The following is a 24,282-nucleotide window of genomic DNA, read 5'->3' as shown; positions in this document are numbered from 1 at the left end:
AACCTTCCTAATGCCACGGCCCTTTAATACAGTTCCTCGTGTTGGGGTGACCCCCAACCATAAAATTATTTTCGTTGCTACTTCATAACTAATTTTGCTACTGTTATGAATCGTAATGTAAATATCTGATATGCAGGATGATCTTAGGCAACCCCGTGAAAGGGTCATTCAACCCCCAAAGGGGTCATGACGCACAGGTTGAGAACCGCTGCCTTAGGCAAACCCAGATTGAGAGGCACTCTTCAAGTGTCAGGGACACAGGACAGCTGTATGCAGTGCACCATCCTGGACCAGAGGAAAGGGTGTTGGTGGGGTGGTTGACATAATTAGGGTAAGATTGGGTGTAGATTACTCAATAAATTGTGTGTTGGTTGAATTTCTAGTTTCAATCATCGTCACTGTGGGGATACAGGAAACATTTGGGGAAGAAGCAACGTTTGGGGAAGCTTGGCGGAGTCTGTACTTGAATTCTCTGTACTGTTTTTGGAGCTTTTTGTGTCTGAAGATATTTCACAATGAAGTTGGGCAACAACAAAAATAATTCAACTCAGCTGAAAAATTATGGCTTTTAGTGCTCGCACTTGGCAACATCTCTTGTGATTGGTCAGGAGCTGGTTTTCTTTGCATCCTGAATCTCCACGGTGAGCTGGATAGCTGAAGTTTCTAAGTAAATCTTGAGATCCCAGAGAGGCATGGCTGTGTTGAATTGCAGCTACACTTTGAAAAGATTTTGCTGAAGTAATTGACTTAATTTATTTTTGCCCAGAGCTGTAATTACATCTTTGGGTGTCCATGGCTGGGCAAGTTATTTGAGCTTTAGTCTGGAAGCCACCAGAATCCCTAACTGGAAACTTAGCCCTGTAATTAATTTACGGGCTTGTTTGTTTTTACTATGATGCTGTGAATTCAGGTTAGTCCCATGGATTCTTCTGTTCTGTGTCACATATTATTGAATTTCATGTTTGTTGGTTGGGTCTTAGGAAGAGCTGATTTTTTTGTGTAAAAAACATTCTATTTAAACTTGAAATATCATACTAGACATTTTTCAGAGAAGACAATCTGGAGTTTTTATAAATATCGTGAACAGTAGATGTACACTGGCATAAACACCAAGTGGTAACTTTTTATTGAACGATAATTAAATGGAGGAAATTAGTACCTTGGGGAAAGTTTCTTTTAGCAGGAGCAGCTGTTAACGTGTGACTCAGATTCTTAAAGCTGTTTTGACCAGTGTGGGAAAGAAAGTGGACCTGGCGTCTGAAGACCGACTTTTGAGTCCCAGATCCATGACCACTTATTACAGGCTGGGACCAGAATGTTTTGGATTTTGGATTTTTTTTTTTTTTAATTTTTGAAATTTGCATCTATTTATGCAGCAGACTTGTCCTTGCGTGTCCTGTCGGCACCCACAACATTGCGGGTTTGGGACCATTTCTAGATTTGTGCATCAGGGGATTTCAGCCTGTAGGATGCATTTAACTTTTCTGAGCCTTAGGTTTCTCATCTGTAAAACTGGAGTCATAATAGTATCTGGCAAAGTTAGAGAATTGATTGAATGAAGTAGCCTGCAGTGTACCTGGCCTAAAGTGGGTGCTTCATACCGTCCCGATCTCTTCTTCCAGCTGGGTTTATGACTAAGATGTCCGGGATTGACGAGAATCTGCTTTACTTAGACTATGGCAAGATGATCTCATAGCTTTTTGTTAGAAGGTTTTCCCAGGTCTTTTATTCCAGAGAAATGATTTTCTTTTATATGTTAGCCACATTGGATATTACTCCCAAATTTATTAGATAGGTATCACTTGTTTGCTAGACTTCCTATGGTGGTTTAGCGTTCTTATGTGAAATCATTTGATACAAATAAATACTAAACTTCTTTTAGAAGAAAACCTTATATGAGACAGAGACAAGAATATGTAAGATAGTTGCCCAGGAACGTTTCCTTGTTGGTCTCCTTTCAAGTTCTAGGCTGGAGTTGGAGTTTTGATCCTCTGAGAAGGACCAATAATTATTGTTTTGTGTTTTACTCCAGTTTTAAAAGTACTTTCCTTTATGTTTAAATTGTCTGGCTTTTGATATTGTACTATGATTATGCCAGTGAACATCATTATTTTTAGGACTTATACACGGGTTGAAGGGACATGTCTGCAGACGTAACTTTTGAATGATTCAGAAGACAGCAAGATGTGTACCTGTGCTCCTTTCTACCTTGAGATGAGGGGCGGAGGAGGAAGAAAGCCGCGTGGCAGTGGGAAGTTGGTCGATGGAGGGGCAGGGTCTGTGAGCGTGTTTTGTGCTTTCTTACAAGTTCTCTACTGGGCATGGAGGGACAGGTAGTAAGTCACCAGTAAGTACAGGTTGTGAGCTTTCCAAGTTCCAAAGTCCAAAATTCAAAATGCTCCAAAATCTGAAATTTTTTGAGCACCCACGTGGCACTTGCAGGAAATGCTCATTGGAGAAGTTTGGAATTCAGAGTTTTGGATTTGGGATGCTCAATTGTTAAGTACAATGCAAATATCCCAAAATTAAAAAGAAAAAAATTTACGAGACACACACGGGGGGGGGGGGAAGCAAAATGCATAAATCAGAAATATTAGGACTTTAGAAAATTTTTTTTTTTGTGAGACAGAGTCTCACTCTGTCATCCTGGGTAGAGTGCTGTGGCATCATCATTGCTCACAGCAACGTCCAACTCCTGGGCTCAAGTGATTCTCTTGCCTCAGCCTCCCAAGTGGCTGAGACTACAGCTGCCCGCCACAACGCCTGGCTACTTTTAGAGATGGGGTCTCGCTCTTGCTAAGGCTGGTCTCGAACTCCTGAGCTTAGGTGATTCACCTGCCTCAGCCTCCCAGAGTGTTAGGATTACAGGGGTGAGCTACAATGCCTCGCCCTGGTCAGTTTTTCTATTTTTAGTGGAGATGGGGTCTCACTTCTGTTCAGGCTGGTCTTGAACTCCTAAGTTCAAGCAATCCACTGACCTTAGCTTCCCAGAGTGTTAGGATTACAGGCATGAGCCACTGTGCCCAGCCCAGGACTTTTAAATTTATTGAGAGCTCAGAAAGTCTTTTTTCTGATTGAGAGACACAAATTGGTTTTCTATAATTAGCATCTTATCCTACTAGTTAATAGACATATAGACATCAATTTATCCTTTAAATTACTATTTGATTTCGAAGGTAATGTTTGGTATTCTTACTGCAGATTTACATAATGTTATTACATTTTACAAAAGTCTTCTAAACTAAGCTGCTTTTTTAAAAACCCTTCTGTCATTTCTTTCATGACCATGATGACCTGTCTTTTGGGAACTCAGGGGCCAACCAAAGGTAAGAGATTTTGTTTATTATTTGGTGCTTCTAAAGATCTTACGCTCATATTATAGAACAACTAGAAATTTTCTTTTCAAAAGTGAAAATACTATGTTCTGTCCATTTTATGGAAGTCATGTAAGCTGTCAGCCTCCTCATAAACCCGAAGCTGTTTATTGGCATAGGAGGGGCGGGAGGTTTATGGAAAAGCTGCGTTTGCACTTGGACCAATTCTGGTCAGTCTCTTAGCAACTGCAACAGAGATTCCTTTTGTGCCGTAGACCGGCTCAAAACTGGTAGTTCCAAACTGTGGTCAAACTGTGCTAGGCCGACTCATCCTCCTTGTTCCCGAGACAGCCAGGAATTCATTCCCAGGCCAAGGGAAACCTGCTTGGGCCCACAGCCTCCTCAAGAGAATGTCATCTTTGATTTGAACCCAGATTCTAAAGAAGCTTCTATGGGACGGGTTAGTTCCTCTTTCTCTTAGGGATTTTTTAGGGTGTTTACTTGCTGTTAGTGAGGCTATATGTGTATACATAATTAATCCCTGTGGTAGGGTAGTAAGTTGTTTTTATTTCACTATTGTGAACAATTCTATTGATGTTATGCCTTTTATTTATTTTTTTGAGACAGAGCCTCACTATGTCACCGTGGGTAGAGTGCCATAGCGTCACAGCTCACAGAAACCTCAAACTCCTGGGCTTAAGTAATTCTTCTTGCCTTAGCCTCCCAAGTAGCTGGGACTACCTGCGCCCGCCACAGCTCCCGGGCTAGTTTTTTTTTTTTTTTTAAAAAGACAGAACTTCAGCCAGCCCCATATGCCGAGGGTGGCGGGTTCAAACCCAGCCCTGGCCAAACTAACAAAAAAATAGCCGGGTGTTGTGGCAGACGCCTGTAGTCCCAGCTGCTCGGGAGGCTGAGGCAAGAGAATCGCGTAAGCCCAAGAGTTAGAGGTTGCTGTGAGCCGTGTGACGCCACGGCACTCTACCCAAGTGGTACAGTGGGACTCTGTCTCTACAAAAAAAAAAAAAAAAAGAATTAAAAAAAGACAGAACCTCAAGCTGTCACCCTGGGTAGAGTGCTGTGACATCATAGCTCACAGCAACCTCCAACTCCTGGGCTCAAGCGATTCTCCTGCCTCCACCTCCCAAGTAGCTGGGATTACAGGTGCCTGCCACAACGCCCGGCTATTTTTTTGGTTGCAGCTGTCATTGTTGTTTGACGGGCCGGGGCTGGGAGCCACAGGTGCCGAGCCGCCCGGCTAGTTTTTGTTGCAGTTGTCATTGTTGTCTAGTTGGCCTGGGCGGGGTTCAAATCTGCCACCCTTGGTGTATGTGGCCAGCGCTGTAACCACTGTGCTATGGGTGCCAAGCCAGTTATGACTTTATTATAACAAATAATTTTAAAGTTTTGCTCTTAATACACACTGTTATGTTCATTTCTCAACAGGTATTTGCCTATGATCATTGTTTTTGGTCAATGGATGAGTCGGTCAAAGAAAAGTATGCAGGTAATAGAGTACAGCATGCCGTTGGCCACTGAGCCTGGGAAGGGGTTCAGTAGTTTTTGGACATACCATCATAATAATTTTTGGTGTAACTTTAGAAGCTGTACAATTTCCTGTAGTGTTTTCACTATTAGAGTTTTTACTTTGATTGGAAAATTTGCTGTTCTTGTTATAAAATGATAAAATCAAATGAAAGGGGCACACAGTGGACTTTCTCTCTCTCTCTCACACACACATCTCCCCAGGTCTTAGATGAGACCAAGAGCGCTCAGTCTCCACGTACACGTCCCTGGATGCCTGTGACAGGTCTAGGGAGGCCGTGTGGCACCGTGGAAGACCCAGACTCTGATCTCAGTTGCCACTTTTGAGACTTCCACTAAACCACTTTACCTTTCAGAGCTTCAGTTTTCTTTCTTTGATGGAGAGGAGCATACCATATTCTCTCCCAATCTTGTTTTTCCTCTCAAACTCTGTTATTCTGTTATTCTCCTGTCTCAAGCCCCATTTCCTCACAAGTTTGGGACTACATGACAGCCTTATATTTTCTTTTTTTTTTTTTTTTGTAGAGACAGAGTGTCACTGTACTGCCCTCGGGTGGAGTGCCGTGGCGTCACACGGCTCACAGCAACCTCCAACTCTTGGGCTTACGTGATTCTCTTGCCTCAGCCTCCCGAGCAGCTGGGATTACAGGCGCCCGCCACAACACCCGGCTATTTTTTTTTGTTGTTGTTGCAGTTTGGCGGGGGCTGGGTTTGAACCCGCCACCCTCGGCATATGGGGCCAGCGCCCTACTCACTGAGCCACATGCGCCGCCAACAGCCTTATATTTTCTTTATCCCTAACCACTTCTGTCACCTGTTTCTTTCTCATTTTTTTATTTTTATTTTTGTAGAGACAGAGTCTCATTTTATGGCCCTCGGTAGAGTGCTGTGGCCTCACACAGCTCACAGCAACCTCCAGCTCCTGGGCTGAAGCGATTCTCTTGCCTCAGCCTCCTGAGTAGCTGGGACTACAGGTGCCCGCCACAACGCCCAGCTATTTTTTGGTTTGCAGTTCAGCCGGGGCCGTGTTTGAACCTGCCACCCTCGGTATATGGGGCCGGCGCCCTCTCATTATTTTTTTTGAGACAGAGTCTCACTTTGTCACCCTTGGCAGAGTGCTGTGGCGTCACAGCTCACAGCGACCTCAGACTCCAGGGTTCAAGCGATTCTCTTGCCTCAGCCTCCCAAGAATCTGGGACTACAGGTGCCTGCCACAAGGCCTGGCTGTTTTTAGAGGCAAGGTCTTGCTCTTGATCAGGCTGTTCTCAAACTCGTGAGCTCAGTTGATCCACCCGCCTTGGCCTCCCATAGTGCTGGGATTACAAGTGTGAGCCCCCAAGCCCGGCCTTGTCACATGTTTCTAAGCAATCTCTCTCTCTCTCTCTTTTTTTTTTTTTTTTTTTGAGACAGAGTCTCAGTCTGTCACCCTAGGTAGAGTACTGCGGTGTCATAGCTCAAGCAACCTCCAACTCTTGGGCTCAAGTGATCTTCTTGCCTCAGTTTTTTTTTTTTTTTTAGTAGAGACGGGGCCTCGCTTTTTGCTCAGGCTGGTCTCAAAAGCGTGGGCTCAAGCAATCCACCCGCCTCAGCCTCAGATAGGCAATAAGCAGGTTTTTTTTTTTTTTTTGTTACAATTCAGCTGGGGCCTGGTTTGAACCTGCCACCCTTGGTATATGGGGCTGGCACCCTACTGACTGAGCCGCAGGTGTCACCCTTTTTTTTTTTTTTTCCTAGTTTTTGGCTGGAGCTGGGTTTGAACCAGCCACCTCTGGCATATGGGGCCGGCACCCTACTCCTTTGAGCCACAGGCAATAAGCAGTTTTTAAAGCAATTTCTTTTAAATATGGAGCATCGTGTTGTTTGGGCCTTTGTTATGAGAAGATTAATAGTATGGCTGTTTCAAAAATTAAGATTCGTTTGATCTAGGTGGCCCATAATGCCCCATTATCAGAAGTATGATAAATTAGCTGGTGAGTTACCTGACAAGTGACACGTGATGGCCATTGCCATCACACAGAGCATGCAGCTCTTCCATGTCCCATTCGAGACTTGGTGGGATTGGATGACTGTTCAGGTTCACTTTTGATTACATGCGCTGTTGTCTGTCTCATTTGGCCCTTGGGGGAGAACTTGACTTTATCATTTATGTCTGTGATTGAAAGGAAGGACACTCCCAAGGTCTCATTGCCTATCCTTAGTGGTATGTGCTGTGGGTTCTGTAATTAGAAATTATCACAGAGGAGGAGAGATAGGTGGGGATTGATATATGTGACTGTTCTGAACTCTAGTACCCACTGAATAAAGGTGTTGGTTGAGTGGTACATGGTTATAAAAAGAGGCACACCTAGTCCCAAGTACAAATTTTGGATATTCATAATCATTGATTATAAAATAAGCAGTTAATTGGCTGTCTGTACGGTATTATGATACAGTGGTGGTTGGTGGTTATGCAAAATGTATTGTAGGGAAATTTTTGCCAATTTTCCTTCATGTGCTAACTAGATAAAGCCTGAACGGCATAAGTCTTTGGAAGCGCTCATCAAGTTTAAACATCTTATTTGGAGATAAATAAGCTGATGGTACATTTTAGAGATTCTTGTTTATTTGTTTTGATTTTTGAATTGTTCATCTGGAGTTTTGACTTAAAACATCCTTCTTTCTCTGTTTCAGGTCAAGATGATGTTTTCAAGTGCCTTGGGGAAAATATCCTGCAGAATGCTTTCGATGGATATAATGCGTGCATCTTTGCCTATGGACAGACTGGTAATGTTGAATGATACGAAATCACACAAGGAAATGTCCATCAAAGAGAAAACGGAGCCGTGTTACTGAGTAGCATACCGCTGGTTTATTCTTTATTTTCTTTCATCATCTATAGATGATGAAAATAGGCAATAAGCAGTTTTTAAGAGGGTGTGATAAAATCAGGGTTAGGATCCTTTCCCTTACTTATCTCACAAGGCATTTGTGGAGTTTTTCTTTTTTTTTTTTTTTTCTTGAGACAGAGTCTCACTTTGTTGCCCTGGGTAAGTGTCGTGGTGTCATCGTAGCTCACAGCAACTTCGGACTCCTGGGCTTGAGCAAGCCTCTTGCCTCAGCTTCCTGAGTACCTGGGACTACAGGTGCCCACCACAATGCCCAACTAGTTTTCCTGTTTTTAGTAGAGATGGGGTCTTGCTGATCCTCAGGCTGGTCTCGAACTCCTGAGCTCAAGCAATCCACCTGCCTTGGCCTCCAAGTTTTTTAAAAAATACAGCTATGACTGTTTTTTCTTTCTTTCTTTTTTTTTGTGGTTTTTGGCTGTGGCTGGGTTTGAACCCACCACCTCCGGCATATGGGACCAGCGCCCTACTCCTTAAGCCACAGGTGCTGCCTTTTTTTTTTTTTTTTTTTTGAGACACAGTCTCACTTTGTCACCCTTGGTAGAGTGCCATGGTGTCACAGCTCACAGCAACCGCCAGCTCTTGGGCTCAAGCGATTCTCTTGCCTCAGCCTCCCAAGTAGCTGGGACTACAGGTGTCCGCCACAACACCTGGCTGTTTTTTAGAGACTGGGTCTTGCTCTTGCTCAGGCTCGTCTCAAACTAGTGAGCTCAGGCAATCCACCAGCCTTGGCCTCCCAGAGTGCTAGGATTATAGGTGTGAGCCACTGCGCCTGGCCTATAGCTTGACTGTTGAACATATTACTAGCCATTTCCCCCACCCCCCGCTTCTCTCTCTATTTTTTAAGACAGTCTCACTATGTTGCCCTTGGTAGAGTGCCGTGACATCCCAGCTCACAGCAACCTCCAACTCTTGGGCTTAAATGATTCTTTTGCCTCAGCCTCCCAGGTAGCTGGGACTACAGGCGTCTGCCACAATGCCTGGCTTTTTTTTGTTGCAGTTGTCATTGTTGTTTTAGCTGGCCAGGGCCGGGTTTGAACCTGCCAGCCTTGGTGAATGTGGCTGGGGCCATAACCACTGTGCTATGGGTGCCGAGCCTTTTTTTTTGAGACAGAGTCTCACTTTGTCACCCCCGGTAGAGTGCCATGGTGTCTTAGCTCACAGCAACCTCAAACTCTTGGGTTTAAGCGATCCTCTTACTTCAGCCTCCAAGTAGCTGGGACTACAGGTGCCCACCACAACACCTGGCTGTTTTTTAGGGATGGGGGGGTTTCACTCTTGCTGAGGCTGGTCTCAAACCTGTGAGCTCAGGGCAATCCACCTGCCTTGGCTTCATAAGTGCTGGGATTGCAGGCCTGAGCCACTGAGCCCATCCCCTTACCTTTTTTTTTTTTTTTTGTACTGACAGAGTCTCACTTTATGGCCCTCGGTAGAGTGCCGTGGCCTCACACAGCTCACAGCAACCTCCAACTCCTGGGCTTAAGCGATTCTCTTGCCTCAGCCTCCCAAGTAGCTGGGACTACAGGCGCCCACCACAACGCCCGGCTATTTTTTTGTTGCAGTTTGGCTGGGGCTGGGTTTGAACCCGCCACCCTCGGTATATGGGGCCGGCGCCCTACCGACTGAGCCACAGGCGCCGCCCCGTTTTGTTTTTTTTTAATAGCTTTAAGAATCATAACAGAGAAAATACCAAAAAGAATAGGCTTGTTACTTCCTACCGGCTATAATTGATAAGGAGCTTTATGGCTTCTGTAACTCTGGTCAAGGAAAGGAAATCTATTTAAAGTGAAAACTATAGGGCAGTGCCTGTGGCTCAAGGAGTAGGGTGCTGGCCCCATATACTGGAGGTGGCAGGTTCAAACCTGGCCCTGACCAAAAACTGCCAAAAAAAAAAAAAAAAGGTGAAAACTATAATAGCTACTGGACTATATGTAGCATACAACTTATCTAGTTGGAAATGTGCTTCATAGAAATGCATTTGTGATGTTTCCAGGAAGCACCATGTATAGCGGCACTCTACTGAGGGCAACATAGTGAGACTCTGTCTCAAAAAAAAAAAAAAAAAGATTACTTTTTGGGTTGCACATTAATGCCAACAGGTAACTCTTGGGGAATAACCAATGTTTTTTATGCTATGATTAGTGGTTAGGAGCTGTAACAATAGTATTCATAGCATGAGTCTTAGATTATTGCAGGAAACTTTTCAAACCTCACTGTTTTTGTTGTTTTTAGTGTATGAAAGCAACTGAAGGTTTTTTCTTTCTAAATGACATTTACTTTTGACTTTCTTTCATACAGTGGGACTTCTGTACTTATTATGTTAACTATTGCATTTGTATATAGTTCTCATATTTTAGGGCATTATACTAAGTGTTAGTAATTTGTTATGAGCATTGGAAACAGGATTATGTATTTTAAACTTCCCAAAGAGACCCTATTAACTCTGATTTTCATTTTTTAGGGTCTGGAAAGTCTTATACCATGATGGGCACAGCAGACCAACCTGGACTAATCCCAAGACTTTGCAGTGGACTCTTTGAACGAACTCAGAAAGAAGAAAATGAGGAGCAGAGTTTTAAAGTAGAAGTGTCCTACATGGAAATTTATAATGAAAAAGTCCGAGACCTCCTTGACCCCAAAGGGTAAAAAGACTTTAAGACTTCAGTGTTTTAGCATTATAGACTAAAACAAACTTAATAAATTGGCTTAAGTGAAACTGTTAAGTCGAACTCCAGTAGAGAATCATCTAATTCTTGTGTTTGTAATTTATTTTGGGTACTCACAGCCAGTTCTGGGCTTTTGAACTTGGGGCTGGTGTGAGAGAGGAGTTGGAGGGCGGGACGAGGGGTTGACCAGGCATGAAATGGCCTTTCTCAGGGTCATCCAAAGCCGCAAGCAAAAGTATCTAGTGAAAATTAGTCATCTTCACTAAATGGTACCCTTAAAAAATTAGTTTGTTGTTGTTTTTTATTTTTAGGAGGGGGACGGGGTCTTTTCTGCATTGCCCAGGATGGAGTACAGTGGCATCCTGATAGCTCACTGCAAACTCAAACTCCCGAGTTTAAGGGATCATCCTGCTTCTGCCTGCAGAGTAGCTGGGACTAGAGGCGTGTACCATCATGCTGGCTAATTTTTCTATTTCTTTTACCTTTTTTTTTTTTTTGAGACAGAGTCTCACTTTGTCACCCTCGGTAGAGTGCTGTGGCATCACAGCTCACAGCAACCTCCAGCTCTTGGGCTTAGGTGATTCTCTTGCCTCAGCCTCCCAAGTAGCTGTGATTATAGGCGCCCAGCACAACGCCCGGCTATTTTTTTTGTTGTTGCAGTTTGGCTGGGGCCGAGTTCGAACCCACCACCCTCAGTATATGGGGCTGGTGCCCTACTCATTGAGCAACAGGCACCGCCCAAATTTTTCTATTTTTTATAGAGATGGGATCTCACTGGGTAGCCCAGGCTGGTCTCAAACTCTTGGCCTCAAGTGATCCTCCTGCCTTGGCCTCCCAAAGTGCTAGGATTACAGGCATGAACTACTGTGCCCCCATGCCCAGTTGTGTGTTTTGTTTTTTTTTTTTAAACTAAGACATTCTAGGTATTTTTTTGCAGTTTCAGCCTCTGAAGCAAAGGAGACCCTTAATCAAAGAAATGAAACCTGTTCTTTAGTGTAGTTAATTTTAAAGGTTCTCAGGAAAAAAGTGCCTTTGATTTCATGGCATAGACTTTGAAAAGGGAGTCTGAAGTGTTCTAAACATGTTCTTATAACCTGGTCAACACAGCAAGACCCCATCTGGACAAAAAAAATAGAAAAATGAGCTGGACATCATGGCGTGTACCTATAGTTCCAACTATTTGGAAGACTAAGATGGGAGAATCACTTGAGCCAGGAGTTCAAGGCTGTAGGGACCTATGATGAGGCCATTGCACTCCAGCTTGGGTGACAGAAAAAGACTCAGTTCCCTTAAAAAAAAACAACAAAAAAAAAAATAGGCTTTGTGCCTGTATCACAGTGGTTACATCACTGGCTACATAAACTGAGGCTGGCAAGTTTGAACCTGGTGGGTTTGAACTTGGCCCGGGCCAGGTAAACAACAATGACAACTGAAATAAAAATAGCCGGCGTTGTGGCGGGCGCCTGTAGTCCCAGCTCCTTGGGAGGCTGAGGCAAGAGAATCTCTCTCTCTCTCTTTTTTTTTTTTTTCTACATTTTTTTTTTTTTTTTTTGGTAGAGACAGTCTCACTTTATGGCCCTCTGTAGAGTGCCATGGCCTCACACAGCTCACAGCAACCTCCAACTCTTGGGCTTAAGCAATTCTCTTGCCTCAGCCTCCCGAGCAGCTGGGACTACAGGCGCCCACCACAACGCCTGGCCACTTTTTGATTGCAGTTTGGCCGGGGATGGATTTGAACCCGCCACCCTCCGTATATGGGGCCGGCGCCCTACCGACTGAGCCACAGGCACCGCCCTCTTTTTTTTTTTTTTTTGAGACAGAGTCTTACTATGTTGCCTCAGTAGAGTGCCAGCGTCACAGCTCACAGCAACCTCAAATTCTTGGGCTTAAGTGATTCTCTTGCCTGAGCCTCCCAAGTAGCTGGGACTACAGGTGCCCACTACAATGCCCAGCTATTTTTTGGTTGCAGATGTCATTGTTGTTTATCAGGGTTGGGCCGGGCTCAAGCCTGCCAACTTTGGTGTATGTGGCTGGAGTCCTACCTACTGGGCTACGGGCACTGAGCCAAAGAGAATCGCTTAAGTCCAAGAGTTTGAGGTCGCTGTGAGCTGTGACGTGACGGCACTCTACTGAGGGCGACAAAGTGAGACTCTGTCTCAAAAAAAAAAAAGTTGTTCTGATTCTATAGCCATATTTGAACTTAACAGGGAAGGAATGTAGGGGAAGGTTTCTGAGGACATCTGTTCATTGGACAGAAAATACTTTGAGTTCAGATTTTCAGGAAGTTCAGTAGAGGGAGGAAAGAGATGGAGGTAACAACCAGGGCCTGGGGCTTGTTGATGTGAACATAGTCTTAGCAAGGTCACAGAGCCAAGGAGCTGAGGCTCATGGAAAGTTTGGGGACGGTCAGAGGACGTGTGCTTTTGTTTGGATGAAGGTGATGATCAAGGAGAGATGATCTTAGAGGCAGTGAATCGTAGTGATGCTCCGTCAGGAGAAAACCGTCCTCAGCCTCTCAGGGCTGTCAGTTGTCTTTGGCAGAGATAATAATCTTCAGGCCTCACACAGGAAATGTTTCTATACAAACTTCACTTAACAAACTGTTACCGAGTGATCGTTATTGTGCTGGGCCCTGTGCAAGTCAGCAGAAGCACTCACAGTATGGACAGAAGGAGACTTTTGTAAACCAATTATTACAGTACAGGGCAGAGTATTGGTGGATCCAAAGCACGTGCTGTTTTATTTTTTGACTTGTGAGAGGCAGCAAGGAGGGAAGACCCTGCCTTGCCCGGAGAGGAAGGGATTGTCCCACAGACGGGGAGTTTTGCACTGAGTAGGACTTTGTCTCCTGAGGAGTTAGGGGGGAACCGTTCAGGTCTAGGAACAGCCCGTGCCAAAGGGTGGAGGTGTGAAGCAATCCCCGTTTGGAGAATGACCTTGAAGTTCAGTGTGGGTGGAGGTTAGTGTGCACGGACCAAAAGGAGGCCGGGGGGGCAGATTATGGCCTGAGGCCCCACGTCTTGCCGAATACTGTACCCTGGACATTTCCCCGCTCCTGCCTTGAATACTTGGACTTTCACCCCTATGGAGATGACCGCTTTTGAGATCCAGCCCAGACTTACTCTTTCCAGAAACCCTTAGCCGGCTGACTTGATGCCTGTTCATCCTCGTGTTATGATTCCACAGTGCTTTTGTGGAGTAGCTTGATCTTTGCTATCAAATCTACACTTGTTTAGAGTCTCAGATGGTCCCTCTGTGCTCGCTTGGTGTGTATGTTAGTCACGAACAGCATGGGCTTTGTATTCACAAAGCACTGGACCCAGGTCCTCCGCCTGTTACCTACTGAGCAAGTTCCTTACGATTTCTAATTCTAACTTGCACAGAGGGGAATGATGTTACTACGCAGTATCTCAGAGGGCTGTTGTGAAGATAGCTTGGGGTGATGCACCTGTAGTCTTAGAACATTGATCTACTTGATCTGCAGTAATATAGAAACAAGTGACGTTTTAATGGTTGATCATGGGTACTTTGGATTCCAAATTATTAGAAAACATTCAGTGATAGTCAGGACACCAGCGGACAAGAAACACTCTAGATTTGAGTCATTGCTGCACTCTCTGACTTTGCTGCTTACATGAAAGGCTATTCTGTGGTCATCGAGATTTCTGGTAGCTTAGGGTATGGTTACAGAGTCTGCACTGGCTGCACGTGTCTCCTTGTCACCATCTCCCCTGTCCCCTCCTGCCTCTTCTCGTTACTGCTGCTCCTGCTCCCAGTCAGGGAAACTGATGCACTTGCCTCTTCACCGTCACCTTATCCTCTCTTCACGTGGTTAGACAGGTTTGTTCGTTCATTTGCCAGAACTGTGCTAGGAACTGCAGACCTCAATATTAATAAGACATTGTTCTTGGTGTTCTGGGGCCCAAAATCTATTAAAGAATGGATACATGTAAATTAATTATGACTTAAGGTGAGGATTAGGGGAAGGTGAGGTTATAAAAGAGCAGTGTATATTTACACACACACACACACACGCACGCACACGCAAATCAAGGTGAGGATTATAGAGCTTGTTTAGTAAGCAATGAAGAACAACCAAAGAATTTTAAGCATTTTAATTCATTATTTATTAAAAAAAAAACAAGGCCAACCCAGGTGGTTAATGCCTGCAATCCTAGCACTGTGGGAGGCTGAGCTGTGACAGTCATTTGAGGCCAGGAGTTTGAGCCCAACCTGGGCAACACAGAAAGACCCCTTCTCCACAAACCCCAGAAAAATTAGCTAAGTGTGGTGGCAGGTGCCTCTCTAGTCTCTGCTAAATGGGAGGTTGAGGGAAGAGGATTGCTTCAGCTGCAAGTTGGTGCTGCAGTGAGCTGTGATTGCATCTCTGTATTCTAGCCTGGACAACAGAGTGATACCCTGTCCCCCCCCAAAATAATCAACAGTGGGCGGTGCCTGTGGCTCAGTGAGTAGGGTGCCAGCCCCATGTGCCGAGGGTGGCGGGTTCGAGCCCAGCCCCGGCCAAACTGCAACAACAAAAAAAAATAGCCGGGCGTTGTGGCAGGCGCCTGTAGTCCCAGCTGCTTGGGAGGCTGAGGCAAGAGAATCATGTAAGCCCAAGAGTTAGGGGTTGCTGTGAGCCATGTGACGCCACGGCACTCTACCCGAGGGAGGTACAGTGAGACTCTGTCTCTACAAAAAAAAAAAATAAATAACCAACAGGATGTTGTGTAGTTCAGAATAAGCACGCATTCATGGTATAAAATACAGATAAAAGAACGTAAAATAAGATTCACCTGTGTTCTCAGGATCAACTATATATTATATATACACATGCTATAGGTATATGGTCCTCAATCAGGCAGAACAAATGTTCTTTTTAAAAATTTTTATTTTTAATTGACAAATAATTTTATGTATTTATGAAATGCCATATGTTGTTGTTTTGATACATATATACATTATGGAACGGTTCAATCAAGCTAATTAATGTATCTCTCACATCATATACTATTTTTGTAGGGTAAACATTTAAAATCTCTTAGCAATTTTGAAATATACCTTCCTGGCAGTCCCCAGGTTACAAATGAGATTTCTATAGGTTTGTTCTTAAGTGGAGTTTGTATTTAAGTTGGACAGATGCCTATTACCCGTAATAACCTCTGTTCATTCGTAAGTGAAGGCTGTGTGTAGTTGGGTGTTTGTAACTCGGGGCACTGCCTGTATATTATTATTGCCTAGTTACCAGGCTGTGCAAGAGATCTCAAGAACTTATTCCTTCTTACTGAAACTTTGTACCCTTTGAATGATATTTCAACAAATATTGATAATATTTTTTTGGTATATATCAAGTATGCTGTGTAGAAAATCTGACAATTGGGTGGTGCCTGTGGCTCAATCGGTAAGGCGCCGGCCCGATATACCGAGGGTGGTGGGTTCAAACCCGGCCCCAGCCAAACTGCAACCAAAAAATAGCTGGGCGTTGTGGCGGGCGCCTGTAGTCCCAGCTACTCGGGAGGCTGAGGCAGGAGAATCACTTAAGCCCAGGAGTTGGAGGTTGCTGTGAGCTGTGTGAGGCCACGGCACTCTACCGAGGGCCATAAAGTGAGACTCTGTCTCTACAAAAAAAAAAAAGAAAGAAAATCTGACAATTAATTTTGCAAATGTGCCCACATGTGCTGACTTTGGTAGCCGTGTACAAACAAATTGCCAGGGTTTTATAACTTTGGTATATCAGGGTCTCACAGCTGTGTCTGTGTTGATGTATGGTGGTGTCTTGGTGAGTGGCCTTGGTTATTGTGTGTTTTTGTGTATGCCGTCATGAGAATGTCAGAGCTTAGAGTGATGAGCAAACATTCCTAGCATTCTCGTTAAACTTGGCAAGAGTGGAAGTGAAATCATGTTGGCTCAAGTTTATGGGGATAATGCCGCAAGGAAATAGCAGTGTACAAATTGGTCACACGTTTTTCTGAGGGGAGACGAAGTGTCACTGATGAAGAAAGGTCAGGGTGGCCAGTAACAAGCAGAACTGATGAAAAATATGGCAAAAATTGGTCAAATTTTGCATCGCAATCATTGGCTGACTGTGAGAATCATAGCAGACCAAGTAAACATTGATAGAGAACAATTAGGAAAATCTCAACTGAATATTAGGGGCAGTTTATGGCCCTTGCATCACGACAGTGCACCAGCTCACACGGCACTGTCTGTGAGGGAATTTTTAGCCAGTAAACAAATAACTACGTTGGAACACCCTCCCTATTCACCTGGTCTGGCCCCCAATCATTTTTTTTCTTTACTGAAAGATAAAGGAAATACTGAAAAGAAGACATTTTTGATGACATTTAGAACATCAGGGGTAATAAGACAACTTTGATAGCCATTCCAGAAAAACAGTTCCAAAATTGCTTTGAAGGGTAGACTAGGTCCTGGCATTGGTGCACAGCTTCCCAAGGGGAGTGTGTCACAAGTGACAGTTACTGATACTCAGAAAGGAGGTGGGTAGCACTTTTCCTAGGATGAGTTTGCAAACCTAATTGTCAGACCTCGCATGCTCTACACTTTCCTCTGTTGCCCTTTACTGGGTTTTTTGATTCCTTGTTTGTTAACAGCTGTAATTTGTTTTCACTTATGAATGAGTAATTTTGACTTTACAGCATTCCTTTTCATGCATTTATAGAAATGATTGCATTACCGTCCCCCTTTAGTCTGTCAATGTGTTGAAAGTGCATGAATCTTTTTTTCTAGTGTTAAAACAGCCTTGCAACCCTGAGTTAAGCCCAGTTTTCTGTTATTAAATAATTATTAGATCCAGTTCATTGTCTTTTGTCTGTCTGTCCTGTATTCATGATTGAAATCTGTCTGTAGTTGTTCTTTTTTGCACAGTTAACATTTATGGAGCTTCTGGGCTTTGTACCACATTCTGTGATAAGACAAGTAGATTGTTCATATTTATTTGACTCTGCATTCTTTGTGGGAGCAAATAGACATCCCACAGTGTACCCTTCAGAGTGATGTGATATTTTACCAATTGTGAAGTTTTCTTTCCAGCGAAGATTTTAAAGTTTATTTAAAATTCTTTTGAGATCAAGTCAGTTGGGTTTACTTGTTTGGAACCTTTCTTGAATTCAGTTTGTATTTTTTGGAGCACAGTGGAGTCCTTTTAAAAACAAGTTATTGTTAAAAAATCGTTTCTTTGTTTTCAATGAACAGAAGCCGTCAGACGTTGAAAGTCAGGGAACACAGTGTGTTGGGGCCCTATGTTGATGGACTTTCTAAACTGGCTGTCACAAGCTACAAGGTAACAACATCTTTTATGTGAAATACTTACATTTAGTGCAGCAAGTTTTTTTTGGGGGGGGTTTAATTTGTTAATATTTAAAAAAATTTGCCATAGCATTACTTAATAAAAATCCCTTACAAAAATCTTAAAAAGAGACAGGGACCAATGAATAAATATAAACTGAGTAGAATGAAGCTTTTATTAATAAATAAACCTCAGGGTTTACCAACTTGATGGATCTAAAATGGGTGTGGAATGGATCTAGGAAATGGTGAATTTTATCTTTTGTGATTTGTTTCTATTCTGTGGCCTCCTTATACTTCTTTTTTGCAGGTAATTTTTTTTTTTTTACTTTAAGGTTTTTATAGGGTTGATTTTTTTTTTTTAAACATTATTCTTTTATTTATACAGCAAAATAGAATTCTGTGGTTTTCAAAGTTTTTCATATATATATATCAGGATTACGTTCAGTTGCATATAACAGAAAAATAGATTTAGGTTTTTGAAACGTGGAATATTATCTGTTTTTTTTTCTTTTTTGGTTATGTACCCTTAGTGTCTAGAAAGTACCTGGCATATGGTGGGTGTCCTCAAGGTGCATTCGAATGAATGAATCAAAGCAGGAGTGGTGATTTAAACAAGACTTCTCATGTAAAAGAAAGATGGAGGTAGACTCTCCAGGGCGGGTATGGTGGCTCCAAAGATGTTTTAGGGATGTAGAGTCCTTCCAGCCCTCCACATAGAGAGCTGTGGTGATGCCCAGGTTCTCCTGGTTCAAGATGGCTCAGAACCAACATGTGGTAGCATGCCACTCCCTCCCAGGAATATTCCCAGACAGCCTGTGTTATGCTTTCAATCGGATTTGCTAAAACTTAAGTGGCCAGACTGAGCTGCAAGGGTATCTGGGGAAGTTTTACTAAAATTCAGTGGCCAGACTGAGCTGCAAGGGTATCTGGGAAATGTAGTCTTTCAACGCCGCCACAATGTGCTCAAAGATTGGGCTCTTTTGCTGAAGAGAAGACTGGGTAATGGGAGGCAATGAGTCAACTTTTCTCACACATCTTCCTTCTTGTTCCTCAGTCAAATTTTTGTAAGGTAGATGGTGTTACAGCTCCGTGTTATTAAGGCAACTGAAATCCAGATTGGTTCAGTAACTGAGCTTATAACATTTTTTTTTTGGTAGAGACAGAGTCTCACTTTATTGCCCTCGGTAGAGTACCGTGGCCTCACACAGCTCACAGCAACCTCCAACTCCTGGGCTTACGTGATTCTCTTGCCTCAGCCTCCGGAGTAGCTGGGACTACAGGCGCCTGCCACAACGCCCGGCTGTTTTTTGGTTGCAGTTCAGCCAGGGCCGGGTTTGAACCCGCCACCCTCGGTATATGGGGCCGGCGCCTTACCGACTGAGCTACAGGCGCCGCCCGATTTTTCTATTATATTATACTGTCTCTCTCTCTCTCTCTCTCTTTAAGAGGCGGGTCTCAATCTGCTGCTCAGGCTGGGGTACAGTGGCCTGATGATAGATTACTGCATCCTTGAACTCCTGGACTAAAGTGATCCTCCAGCCTCAGCCTCCCAAGGAGTATAGATGTGCACCACCATGCCTGGCTAATTTGTAAAATTTTTGTAGAAATAGGGTCTTGCTGTGTTTTCTAGGCTGGTTTTGAACTCCTGGGCTAAAATGATCCTTTTGCCTCAGCCTTCCAAAGTGTTGGGATTACAGGCATGAGCCACCACGCCTGGTCATACTATCTTTTTTAGTAGTAATAGCAGTCAGATAGTAAATCTATGCACAAAATCAATATCTGGAGGTCCTCATTTTTGACAGCAGTTCTGGTAAGATACACACCAAGGTATGATAGTTTGTGATGTGCCTGGGTGAAGGAATTATAAGTTGTTTTTATTTGTTTTTTTTGCGTATTTCTATAGTCTGTTTTAACAATTTACCTGTATTGCAGCCGGATGTAGTGGCTCACACCTGTAATCATAGCACTCTGGGAGGCCGAGGTGGGTGGATTGCTTGAGCTCATGAGTTTGAGACCAGCCTGAGCAAAAGCAAGACTCTGTCTCTACTAAAAATAGGAAAACCGAGGCAAGAGGATTGCTTGAGTCTGAGTTGGAGGTTGCTGTGAGCTATGATGCCATGGCATTCTACCCACGGCGACAGCTTGAGACTCTGTGTCAAACAAACAAACAAACAAAGACAACAAAAAACAAGAACCAATATACTTGTATTGCTTTATTAAACTAAATTTTTCCAAATTTCTGAATTAAGTGATTGGCGAGGTGTATTTGTCCTTCATGTGCGATTCAAAAGCATAGCTTCCAAACTTTTAAAATTCTGAGTCAAAGCCATCTCTACAGAAAATAATGCACCTCAAGTTTTCAGCAACAGCGTTGGCTCTTGTTCTCTGTGGGGCGTAAGGTTTGTTGAAAATCAAAATGTAAACTCCAGATGTTGATTAAGCAGTGCAACTTGCAATGCATTTTGTAGATAGCAGAGTTTGAATCTTTATCACACAAATGCTGAAATGTGTCTCTGATTTGTTTCCACATAGGATATTGAGTCTCTGATGTCTGAGGGTAACAAATCTCGCACAGTGGCTGCCACCAACATGAATGAGGAGAGCAGCCGATCCCATGCGGTCTTCAAAATCACTCTCACGCACACTCTCTATGATGTGAAGTCTGGGGTACGTGTTCAGATGGGTGACCTTCTTTCAAACTTCTAAAGTGGAATGAATTAAAGTCCTGGCTATCTGAGTGTAATGAATTGGGAGGGGGGGAAATCCTGGCCAGACCAAGTCAATTAAGACTCTGGATGAAATACAGAAGCAACTCTAGGTAAACAGGGATTGAATACAGGGGATTTGATAGTATGAGTTGATGGGACACCTGAGCAGGAGTGAGTTCTAGACCAAATTTCTAGGAATAACTCCCAGAGCAGCACAGATCTGGCTCTCCAAAGCTGGTGCCAACTCTAAGGACACCGTTAGAACTGTGAGTTCAAGACACACCCCACGTCTGTGATCCAGGAAGCAGAAATAAGAGTTGCTTCTGTCAAGCACCTGACGGCACTCAGTCTCTGCCGCAGCAACAGCTGTGTTTGAGCTTCACCCTGTGATGGCGACCACACGAGTGCATGTTAATACTCCAGCTGATTTGGTGGAGGTTCCTTGGGAGTGTTACCTTCTGCTAAGTGCCACCTCGTAGAAGGAATGAACCACACTGTACAGTTGTACTATAAAATCACTAGATTTTATAGAGCAATTTTTTGTGTAGTTTTGAGTCTTGTGAAGAGTAAACTGGTTCAGAGATATAGATGCTGTGCCATGTTGCAAACATAACTGTGGACTCAGACTCTGTGTTTCCTCCCTGGTTTTTTTTTTTTTTTTTTTTTTGAGATGGAGTCTCCAGCTGTCCCCCCTGGGTAGAGTGCCGTCACAACTCACAGCAACCTCAAACTCTTGGACTTAAGCAATTCTTTTACCTCATCCTCCCAAGTAGCTGGGAGTACAGGTGCCTGCCACAACACCCGGCTATTTTTTGGTTGCAGTTGTCATTGTTTGGCAGGCCCAGGCTGGATTTGACCCCGCCAGCTCTGGTGTATGTGGCTGGTGCCCTAGCCACTGAGCTACAGGCGCCAAGCCTTCCTCTCTGTTTTCATATAAAGTTTTACATGTTTTGCTATGATGTCTATCCCCAGTGTGTCAATTTCAAATACCAGAAGCTAAAATAATCACCCTGGCAGACTGCTGTATTTTGGCTGCTGAAAGCATATTTTTCTTCTTTTACCATCACAACAAGATTAATATAACAACAAAAAGTTCCTTGTTTCCTATTTCCTTTTCAGCATAAAACACAAGGAACACACTGAAGACTTTGTTCTAAACCAAAAGTACTTTTGATTTGGGAAGCTGTATATCCTTGTTAGCAACATGTTTGTTTATGGAACTATAAATGTATATTTTATTATTTATTTTATTTATTTATTTTTTAGAGACAAGAGTCTCACTTTATTGCCCTCGGTAGAGTGCAGTGGCATCATAGCTCACAGCAACCTCCAGCTCTTGGGCTTACGCGATTCTCTTGCCTTAGCCTCCCGAGTAGCTGGGACTACAGCTACTACAGGCACCTGCCACAATGCCCAGCTATTTTTTTGTTGCAGTTTGACCGGGGCCGGGTTTAAACCTGCCACACTTGGTATATGGGGCTGGCTCCCTACCCACTGAGCCACAGGCACCACCCTATTTTATTTTTTTGAGACAAAATCTCACTCTGTTGCCCTGGGTAGAGTGCTGTTGTGTCGTCATAGCTCAGAGCAGCCTTGATCTCTTGGGCTCAAGTGATCCTCCTGGCTCAGCATCCAGAGTAGCTGGGACTACAGGTCCCATGATGCCTGGATAGTTTTTCTATGTTTAGTAGAGATAGGGGTCTCACTCTTGCTCACACTATTAAACTCGTGAGCTCAAGCAATTGCTCTACCTCTGTCTCCCAGAGTGCTTGGATTACAGATGTGAGCCACCACTCCCGGTTATAAGTACATATTTTAAAGGAAAATTTTAAAAATGATCCGCTCTATAGAGTTTGACATTGTTTTCCTTTATTTCTTCTATTGCATTTTGTACAAAATATATGTATAAAATACTTGTTACATGGGTGGCACCCCATGGGTAGGGTGCCAGCCACACACACCCAGGCTGGTGGGTTTGAGCCCAACCTAGGCCAGCTAAAATCAACAGTGACAACTGCAACAAAAAATAGCCGGGTGTTGTGGTAGCCTCCAGCTACCCTGGAGGCTGAGGCAAGAGTTGCTTGAGCCCAAGAGTTTGAGGTTGCTGTGAGCTGTGACGCCACAGCACGCTACTGAGGGCTACGTTGTGAGACTGTCTCAAAAAAAGAAAAAAAATTTGTTAATGAATTGATAATAGACATCTTTGATAAAGGAAAATATCAGTATATATGTGTATTTGTAGTATATTCATGATATATGTAAATCTGCATAAATCTAATACCCAAATTATGAAAGAAAGGAATTCTACATATGAATGAGATAAAAAACTTTAGAAAGTGGTTTGAGGGTTTGAGAGATCTTTTATTGTATTTATTTATTTATTGAGACAGAGTCTCAAGTGCTTTGCAGACCTAAGGAACTTACTGAAATTACAAAACTACTAGTAGAAGATATTAGGCTATGAGCTGCTGCTGCTTTTTTTTTTTTCTGAGATAGAGTCTCACTTTGTTGTCGTGGCTAGAGTGCCATAGTGTCACAGCTCACAGCAACCTCAAACTCTGGGGCTCTTGTGATCCGCTTGCCTCAGCCTCACAAGTAGCTAGGACTACAGGTTTCAATGCCTGGCTGTTTTTTTTTTCTACTTTTAGTAGAGATGGGGTCTCCACCCGCCTTGGCTTCCCAGCGTGCTGGGATTACGGGTATGAGCCACCATGCCTGGCCCAGATTAACTTTTTTTTTTTTTTTTTTTTTTGGTGCCCTGACTCAGATAGATTAACTTTTTTTTTGGTGCCCTGACTCAGATAGATTAACTTTTTTTTTTTTTTATCAGTAAGAATTTCAAGTATTTGTCTCAGGATTGTTGGTAAATATTCATGAAATTTTAAGCACAGTTTCCAATCTTGATAAAATTTGTATCTTGTAAGCACTTTTATATACTTCTCAGAATTTGTACTGGGCTTCCTTCCAAACACCCCACTTTGGAGGTACTGTTTTTCTGGGATGATTATTCTGTCTGATTAGTAGAGGTTGTAAATGTTGTGTGTATCCACTACTAAATTATATGGTTTCTTACAGTATTTTACAGCAACAGAAAATAATTGAGAAATAATAGTAAATGTCAAAAGGATTTAGATCATAAACCTGTTTGGTATCACTTTCTGTATTCTTTAACAGTTTATTAGTGTTTATCATTTCACTTTGTAGACATCTGGGGAGAAAGTGGGCAAACTGAGCTTGGTGGATTTAGCTGGCAGTGAACGAGCAACAAAGACTGGAGCTGCTGGTGACAGGCTGAAGGAGGGAAGCAACATTAACAAGTAGGTTTCCCAGAAGCTTGTTTTTAGAGCTTCATTGGTATAGAAGCTTAATAGGGGAACATCTGTGGATATTAAAGTAACAGGATTCTGGAATGATTGAGGCTTTAATGAATAAATAGTTTGGAATTTTTTCTGGTATCTTCTGCAGGCCTGAGCTCATTCATGCCTTGGGATGTCTGATGGGGCTGAGGAGTACGGCCTCAGCCAAGGCAGGCTTGCTCAACAGTGGGCCTGTTGAAGTTTGGGGCCTGGGAAATTTTTCATAGTGGGGTGCTCCTGTGCTTTGTAAGGCGTTCAGCAGTGTCCCTGGCTTCAGCCCTCCAGATGGCGGTAATGTGTGCCATCTCTCCTGTCACCCGTGGCTGTGACAGGCCAGCCCCTGAACAGCACATGCTGTTTCCTTTGAGGCCCAGTCACCCTCCAATTGGAAAGGAGCGGAGATAGTGGCCCCCCCAGAGCAGCTATTGGTCTTCACCCTGTGTTGCTGTTTGAACAAATCACACACGTCTGAGCCCGACTGGGCCTTCCCTCCTCTAACTGCTGCT

General features: G+C 43.5%; 1 protein-coding gene across 4 annotated transcripts in view; it reads left to right on the top strand.

The window, feature by feature from the left end:
- KIF13B (kinesin family member 13B) overlaps positions 1–24,282 on the top strand; it is a 166,105-nt gene that overhangs the window by 39,991 nt on the left and 101,832 nt on the right. For all 4 annotated transcript variants that reach the window (XM_053578417.1, XM_053578418.1, XM_053578416.1 and 1 more), the window contains exons 3-9: positions 3,314–3,326; positions 4,758–4,818; positions 7,527–7,619; positions 10,200–10,380; positions 17,617–17,704; positions 20,245–20,379; positions 23,625–23,737. In XM_053578417.1, the coding sequence (XP_053434392.1) occupies positions 3,314–3,326; positions 4,758–4,818; positions 7,527–7,619; positions 10,200–10,380; positions 17,617–17,704; positions 20,245–20,379; positions 23,625–23,737 (684 nt within the window). The remainder of the gene's footprint in view (positions 1–3,313; positions 3,327–4,757; positions 4,819–7,526; positions 7,620–10,199; positions 10,381–17,616; positions 17,705–20,244; positions 20,380–23,624; positions 23,738–24,282) is intronic.

Source organism: Nycticebus coucang, chromosome 24, assembly GCF_027406575.1.
Source record: "Nycticebus coucang isolate mNycCou1 chromosome 24, mNycCou1.pri, whole genome shotgun sequence".
Lineage (NCBI taxonomy): Eukaryota > Metazoa > Chordata > Mammalia > Primates > Lorisidae > Nycticebus > Nycticebus coucang.
The sequence above is the reverse complement of the archived record's forward strand: the minus strand, read 5'-3'. Positions and strand labels throughout refer to the sequence as shown.